General features: G+C 48.3%; 1 protein-coding gene across 1 annotated transcript in view; it reads right to left on the reverse strand.

Moving 5' to 3' along the window:
* scospondin (subcommissural organ spondin) overlaps nt 1–7,500 on the reverse strand; it is a 443,172-nt gene that overhangs the window by 244,892 nt on the left and 190,780 nt on the right. Inside the window, exon 25 of the mRNA XM_038810430.1 lies at nt 6,059–6,097. Coding sequence (XP_038666358.1) covers nt 6,059–6,097 — 39 coding nt within the window. The remainder of the gene's footprint in view (nt 1–6,058; nt 6,098–7,500) is intronic.

Genomic DNA, 7,500 nt, shown 5'->3' on the forward strand with positions numbered 1-7,500 from the left:
GAGTGACAGAAACGGAGAGAGTGACTGAAACGGAGAGACAGAAACAGAGTGACAGAAACAGAGAGTGACTGAAACGGAGAGAGTGACAGAAACAGAGAGAGTGACAGAAACAGTGAGAGCGACAGAAACAAAGAGTGAGACAGAAACAGGGAGAGTGACAGAAACAGAGAGAGTGACAGAAACAGAGAGTGACAGAAACAGAGAGAGTGACAGAAACAGAGAGAGTGAGAGAAACAGAGAGAGTGAGAGAAACAGAGAGAGTGAGAAACAGAGAGAGTGAGAGACACAGACAGAGTGAGAGAAATAGAGAGTGACTGAAACAGAGAGTGACAGAAACAGAGAGAGTGACAGAAACAGAGAGTGACAGAAACAGAGAGTGACAGAAACAGAGAGTGACAGAAACAGAGAGAGTGAGACAGAAACAGAGAGAGTGAGAGAAACGGAGAGAGTGAGAGAAACAGAGAGAGTGAGAGAAACAGAGAGAGTGAGAGACACAGAGAGAGTGAGAGAAATAGAGAGTGACAGAAACAGAGAGTGACAGAAACAGAGAGTGACAGAAACGGAGAGAGTGACAGAAACAGAGAGAGTGACAGATACGGGAGTGTGACAGAAACAGTGAGAGCGATAGAAACAAAGAGTGAGAGAAACGGAGAGAGTGAGAAACAGGGAGAGAGTGACAGAAACGGAGAGAGTGACAGAAACAGAGAGAGTGACAGAAACAGAGAGAGTGACAGAAACAGAGAGAGTGACAGTAACAGAGAGAGTGAGAGAAACGGAGAGAGTGAGAGAAACAGAGAGAGTGAGAGAAAAAGAGAGAGTGAGAGACACAGAGAGAGTGAGAGACACAGAGAGAGTGAGAGAAATAGAGTGACAGAAACAGAGAGTGACAGAAACGGAGAGTGACAGAAACGGAGAGAGTGACAGAAACGGAGAGAGTGACAGAAACGGAGAGAGTGACAGAAACGGAGAGAGTGACAGAAACGGAGAGAGTGAGAGAAACGGAGAGAGTGAGAAACACGGAGAGAGTGACAGAAACGGAGAGAGTGACAGAAACGGAGAGAGTGACAGAAACGGAGAGAGTGAGAAACAGTGAGTGACAAATAGGGAGAGTGACAGTAACAGGGAGAGAGAAAATCAGAGTGAGTGAGAGAATTAGAGAGAGTGAGAGAAATGGTGACAGACAGAAAGCAAGAGAACAAAATACGAGTTTGTGGCAGTATCTGGATGGCAATCCGAATTTATTACCTGAACAGCAGTGATTTGAATTGGAATTTACCTTAATTAGTTGAACCTGATGAGTGTTTGTCCAATCTGAGGGCGATGCCTCCCTGATTGCAGAGGTGCTCAGGGAGGGATTTTAAAAATATAATAAATCACATTTCTGGGCAGAATTTATTAACAGCTGGTTGTCCAGACACATGTTGGTGATTTGAAGTGTTTATTATCTATGATTGAGCTGAATAAAGAGTTTGATGCGCTGAGCTGGAAATCTTCCGATGTGACGGTTAAGATGGAGCAGCAAACATTAACCAGCAAGACATTGGCAATTCGGCAAATGTGTGAAGAAGCGAGGTACACACATCAGGAGGAAGGTATTACCGAGTCTGAGCAACTGAGAGAATCCCTACTGTACTGAAGAAGGCCATTCGCCCTATCGAGTCTGCATGAACCATCCAAAAAAGCACCTATCCCATCATCTCCACCTAACCTGCACATCTTTGGACTGTGGGAGGAAACCGGAGCACCCGGAGGAAACCCACGCACACACGGGGAGGACGTGCAGACTCCGCACAGACAGTGACCCAAGCCGGGAATCGAACCTGGGACCCTGCCGCTGTGAGGCAGCAGTGCTAACCACTGAGTCACCCTGGCACTGTGAGGCAGCTGTGCTAACCAATGTGCCACCCTGGCACTGTGAGGCAGCTGTGCTAACCAATGTGCCACCCTGGCACTGTGAGGCAGCTGTGCTAACCAATGTGCCACCCTGGCGCTGTGATGCAGCAGTGCTAACCACTGAGTCATCATGCCGAGCCGAAATGCGGGAGGTAGAAATGAATTGCCAGAATCTGAGGAATCTCTGACTGGAGGCTGGCATTTCCCTCGTTCCCAAGGGTAGAAAAGGTTGGAAAGTAAATGAGAAAGAATAAAGTGCATTGTCCTCGGTACAGATTAGAGACTATGGCCAGGATTCTCCCTTACCCGGTGGGGCGGGGGGTCCCGGCGTGTTGGAGTGGCGTGAACCACTCCGGAGTCGGGCCGCCCCAAGGGGGCGGAAGTCTCCGCATCTTTAGGGGCCAGGCCCTCACATTGAGGGGCTAGGCCCACGCCGGAGTGGTTCCCGCTCCGCCGGCTGGCGTGAACGGCCTTTGGCGCCACGCCAGCCGTGGCCGAAAGGACTTCGCCGGACGGTGTAAATTCGCGCATGCGCCGGAGCGTCAGCGGCTGCTGACATCATACCGGCGCATGCGCAGGGGAGGGGGTCTCTTCTGCCTTCGCCATGGTGAAGGCCATGGCGGGGCGGAAGAAAAAGAGTGCCCGCATGGCACAGGCCCGCCCGCCAATCGGTGGGCCCCGATCGCGGGCCAGGCCACTGTGGGGGCACCCCCCCCCCCGGGGTCAGATCTCCCCTGCCCCCCCCCAGGACCCCAGGCACCCGCTGTAGCCACCTGGGGTGGCCACGTCCCGATTCCAAAATCGATACTCGCAAAGAGTGCAGGGAAAAATGGACAGCACTGGAGAAAACAAGCAGGTGCAAGGTTTCCTGTGTATTAGAACTTGCAGAACCCAGACAGAACTGAAACTACAATCCATTAACATAGTAATGAGCTATCTCCAGGGACAAAAAGAAACATTGAAACAATCGAACAATCGGTACCAGGACAGACTCCCCGGCGCCAGTGGAAGCTAAAACAAAGCCAGGCCAACGGTTACATAGAGCCCGCCCAATGGTCAGGGAACAACCCCGTTATTGGAGAAAATCAATACGAACGATTGGGACATGGTCCAATTAATTGGGACCAAGTCCGGGGTCCGCCCAGAAGGGCGCGAAACCCCTGGGGGCTATAAAGCAGAGTCCCCAAGGTCAGTTCGCTCTCTTGGAAGCTCTTGGGAGATCTCTTAGCTTCTCCATCTTCACCTTGGCATTTGGCTCTCAGCGACAAGAGACCGCCAAGCACCAGCCAAGTAAGTCTAAGGTCAATGCACGCTATGGGATAGGCACTCCTAGCTACTATTCTATACCAGTTCGAAGCCAGCAGTATCAGAACCGGACAACGGCCATTGTTCCTCTGGCTGAGTGGGCCACTTGAAGCTAAGTATAGGCTTTAGTAGTAGGTGTAGTTCAGCGAGTAGAGTTTGTGCATGAGTAATAATTGACTGTGTGTGTAAATAAACGTGTATTGATTTCAAACTTACTAAGTGGTGTATCGAGTCATTGATCAGTATTCGGCTTTGAACCCTGTGCTGGTATCAGAAAGATACCTGTCAACTCTTGAGCAAAGGTAATTAAAACACAGCAAATTAAGGGAAAGCATAACGAGCAACACCGCCCGCCCCGCCTGCTCCCGCCGGTAAGGTAGGTGGTTTAATCCACGCCGACGGGAGAGGCTTGTCAGCGGCGGGACTTCGGCCCATCGCGGGCCGGAGAATCGTCGCGGGGGGGCCGCTGACCGCCGCGGGGGGCCCGCCAACCGGCGTGGCACGATTCCCGCCCCCGCCGAATCTCAGGGGCGTGGAGAATTCGGGACACGGCGGGGGCGGGATTGACGCCGGCCCCGGGCAATTCTCCGACCCGGTTGGGGTTTGGAGAATCCCGCCCTCTATTAGCCAATTGGTAGCAGAGAACTGGAGTATTGATGAAAGAAAGAGAGATGCTGTTGAAGCTTTTCATCCTACACTTATCAGAACAGTGCGCAAAATAAACCAATCGTAAAATACTGAGTCATTATGGTACAGAAGGCAGCTACTCAGCTCATCCTATCTGCACCGACTCTCCGAATGAGCATCCTGACTTAGTGCCATTCTCCTGCCGTTTCCCCCTCCCCCCGCAGAGTGTTTCTATTCAAATAATTATCAAATACCCTCCTGAGTGCCCCGGTTCAACCTGCCTCCTCCACACATCCGTGCATTCCAGACCCCAACCACTCACTGGGTGAAAGACCTTTTTGTCAAATCACATTTGCTTCTTTTACCAATCACTTTAATTCTGAGCCCTCTCGTTCTCGATGCTTTTCCGGGCAGGAACAGTTTCTCCCCATCTGCTCTGTCCAGCCCTCTCGGCATTTTGAACATCTCTATCAAATCTGCTCTCAGCCGCCTTCTCTCCCAGAAGAACAGTCCCAAACCCTCCAATCTATCCACATAACTGAAATAAACAAACAATAATTTATATTGCATGAAAAAGGATTGTGGGCAGCGCGGTAGCACAGTGGTTAGCATCGTTGCTTCACAGCGGCAGGGTCCCAGGTTCGATTCCCGGCTGGGTCACTGTCTGTGCGGAGTCTGCACGTTCTCCCCGTGTGTGCGTGGGTTTCCTCCGGGTGCTCCGGTTTCCTCCCACAGTCCAAAGACGTGCAGGTTAGGTGGATTGGCCATGCTAAATTGCCCTTAGTGTCCAAAAAAAGGTTAGATGGGGCTACGGAGATGGTGTGGGGATAGGGCGAAGTGTGGACTTAGGTAGAGTGATCTTTCCAAGGGCCGGTGCAGACTCGATGGGCTGAATGGCCTCCTTCTGCACTGTACATTCTATGATTCTATGATTGATTGTTTGACAAATGGACTCCGATTGGTAGCAACATTGCCATGGAGAATGCAGCAGGAAATAGTCAACTGTCAAGGTGTTCAAATTCACACCAGGCCGGTCGAACCTGATTTCCCAAAGCATTGGCACGGGGAATGAGATCATAAAATGTTGGAGCAGAAGTTGGCCATTCGGTCCATTGCCATGTGAGAGTACCTTTTAGAAATGGGTGTTTTTACAGAATGACTGTAGTGGCTGTACCTTTAAGAAATGGGTGTTTACTACTACAGTGATGTCAGAGTGTGGGTGGAGCTGAGCTCTGGTTCTGCTTTTTAGTTTCACTTGGGTGTGTCTGTGTTTTTTTGGTTTCGCTTTAGTGTTGGAGCTGAAGCCAGACAGAGCAGGCGTACTGTTGATCTCTCTGCCATGAAAAGACTATCTCTTGATCATTTGGTGAATTCAGAATTATAAATGTTCTCAATAGTGAATTTAAACCTGATGTGTTTCTATTGAAAGGTTTTTTTTAAAGTCTTATGGCTGTTAAAAGGAAAGTAAGAATTACTTTGTTGTATTCTTTGGGGGTTGTATTTGAATTGATGGTTGCTAAGATGTTCACTGTAAGTTTTAAAAAGGTTAACTTGAGTTCATAGAATAAATATTGTTTTGCTTTAAAAAATACTTTTCCATTTCTGCTGTCCCACACCTGTAGAGTGGGCCGTGTGCTCCCCATACCACAATCTAGTAAAAGTTGTGGGTCAGGTGAATTTCATGATACACTTTGGGGTTCTCTAAACCCTGGCCCATAACACCATCAAGTTTGCGCCGCATTCAGTGAGATCATAACTGATTTGATATAATCCTCAGCTCCATTTCCCACCTTATCCCCATAACTGAGATGAGGGGGAACTACTTCTTGCAGAGGGGGGTGAATTTGTGGATCTCTGTCCCATAGTGTGGTGCAGTCTGAGTCAAGAATGAGACAGATATATTTCTGATTTTAAAAACGAGTTAAAGGAAAATGGGGAACAGGTGGGGCGGTGGATTTAAGGCCTGCTCATGTGAAGCACAGTTTCTATATGTACACAACTATCTGTTTAAACAACATTAGGAACTGATCTCTGTTGTAAATAATAAGACAGAAATGCTACAATTCTGACAAAATCTCTTGCACAAAATTAATCTTATGAGAGAGATGGAAAGAGAGTGTGAGAGAAAGAGCAAAAGACAAAGACAGTGACCGAGGGACTGAGAAAGAGAGAGTGACAGTAAGAGAGAGGGAGGATGGTGATTGTGAAGATGGTGACGAATCTTTCCCATTACCTGGTAAATTGGTGACAGGCTCCCCAGTTGGCACGGATACTGAAAGAAAGAGACTGGTTAGAGGCATGTGGAATGATTGCTCAGCGTACCCTGCAGATGGAGACAGTGAATGTGGCTTTTCATCTGAGGCCCAAAGATCAAGATTTAAAAGATAAGAAGCCATTGGCCAAATGGTCAATGAGAACCTATCGGGTTCACAAACATTTTCTCTCTCTCGTACACACACTCCTCTCTCTCTTACACACACTCATCTCTCTCTCACACACTTATCTCTCTTTCTTACACACTCATCTCTCTCTCACACACTCATCTCTCTCACACACACACTCATCTCTCTCTTCTTACACACTCATCTATCTCTCACACACACTCATCTCTCTCTCTCACACACACTCATCTCTCTCTCTCTTACACACTCATCTATCTCTCACACACACTCATCTCTCTCACACACACTCATCTCTCTCACACACACTCGTCTCGCTCTCTTACACACACTCATCTCTCTCTCACACACTCATCTCTCTCTCTTACACACTCATCTGTCTCTCTCTTACACACTCATCTATCTCTCACATACGCTCATCTCTCTCTCACACACACTCATCTCTCTCTCACACACACACACACTCATCTCTCTCTCACACACACACTCATCTCTCTCTTACACACACTCATCTCTCTCTCACACACACTCATCTCTCTCTCACACACACTCATCTCTCTCTCACACACAGTCATCTCTCTCTCTCACACACACTCATCTCTCTCTCTTACACACACTCATCTCTCTCACACACACTCATCTCTCTCTTACACACTCATCTCTCTCACACACACACTTATCTCTCTCTCTCTCTTACACTCATCTCTCTCTCACACACACACATCTCTCTCTCACACACACTCATCTCTCTCTCAGACACACACATCTCTCTCTTACACACTCATCTCTCTCACACACACTCATCTCTCTCTCTCACACACACTCATCTCTCTCTCACACACACTCATCTCTCTCTCACACACACTCATCTCTCTCACTTACACACACTCATCTCTCACACACACACACTCATCTCTCTCTCTCTCACACATTCATCTCCCTCTCACACACACACTTATCTCTCTCTCTCTTACACACTCATCTATCTCTCACACACTCATCTCTCTCTCACACACACTCATCTCTCTCTCTTACACACACTCATCTCTCTCACACACACTCATCGCTCTCTCTCACACACTCATCTCTCTCTCTCTTACACACACTCATCTCTCTCTCTTACAAACACTCATCTCTCTCTCTCACACACTCATCTCTCTCTCTTACACACTCATCCCTCTCTCACACACACACTTATCTCTCTCTCTTACACACTCATCTCTCTCTCACACACACATCTCTCTCACACACACATCTCTCTCACACACACATCTCT

The sequence above is a fragment of the Scyliorhinus canicula genome, chromosome 10 (genome assembly GCF_902713615.1).
Source record: "Scyliorhinus canicula chromosome 10, sScyCan1.1, whole genome shotgun sequence".
Classification (NCBI taxonomy): domain Eukaryota; kingdom Metazoa; phylum Chordata; class Chondrichthyes; order Carcharhiniformes; family Scyliorhinidae; genus Scyliorhinus; species Scyliorhinus canicula.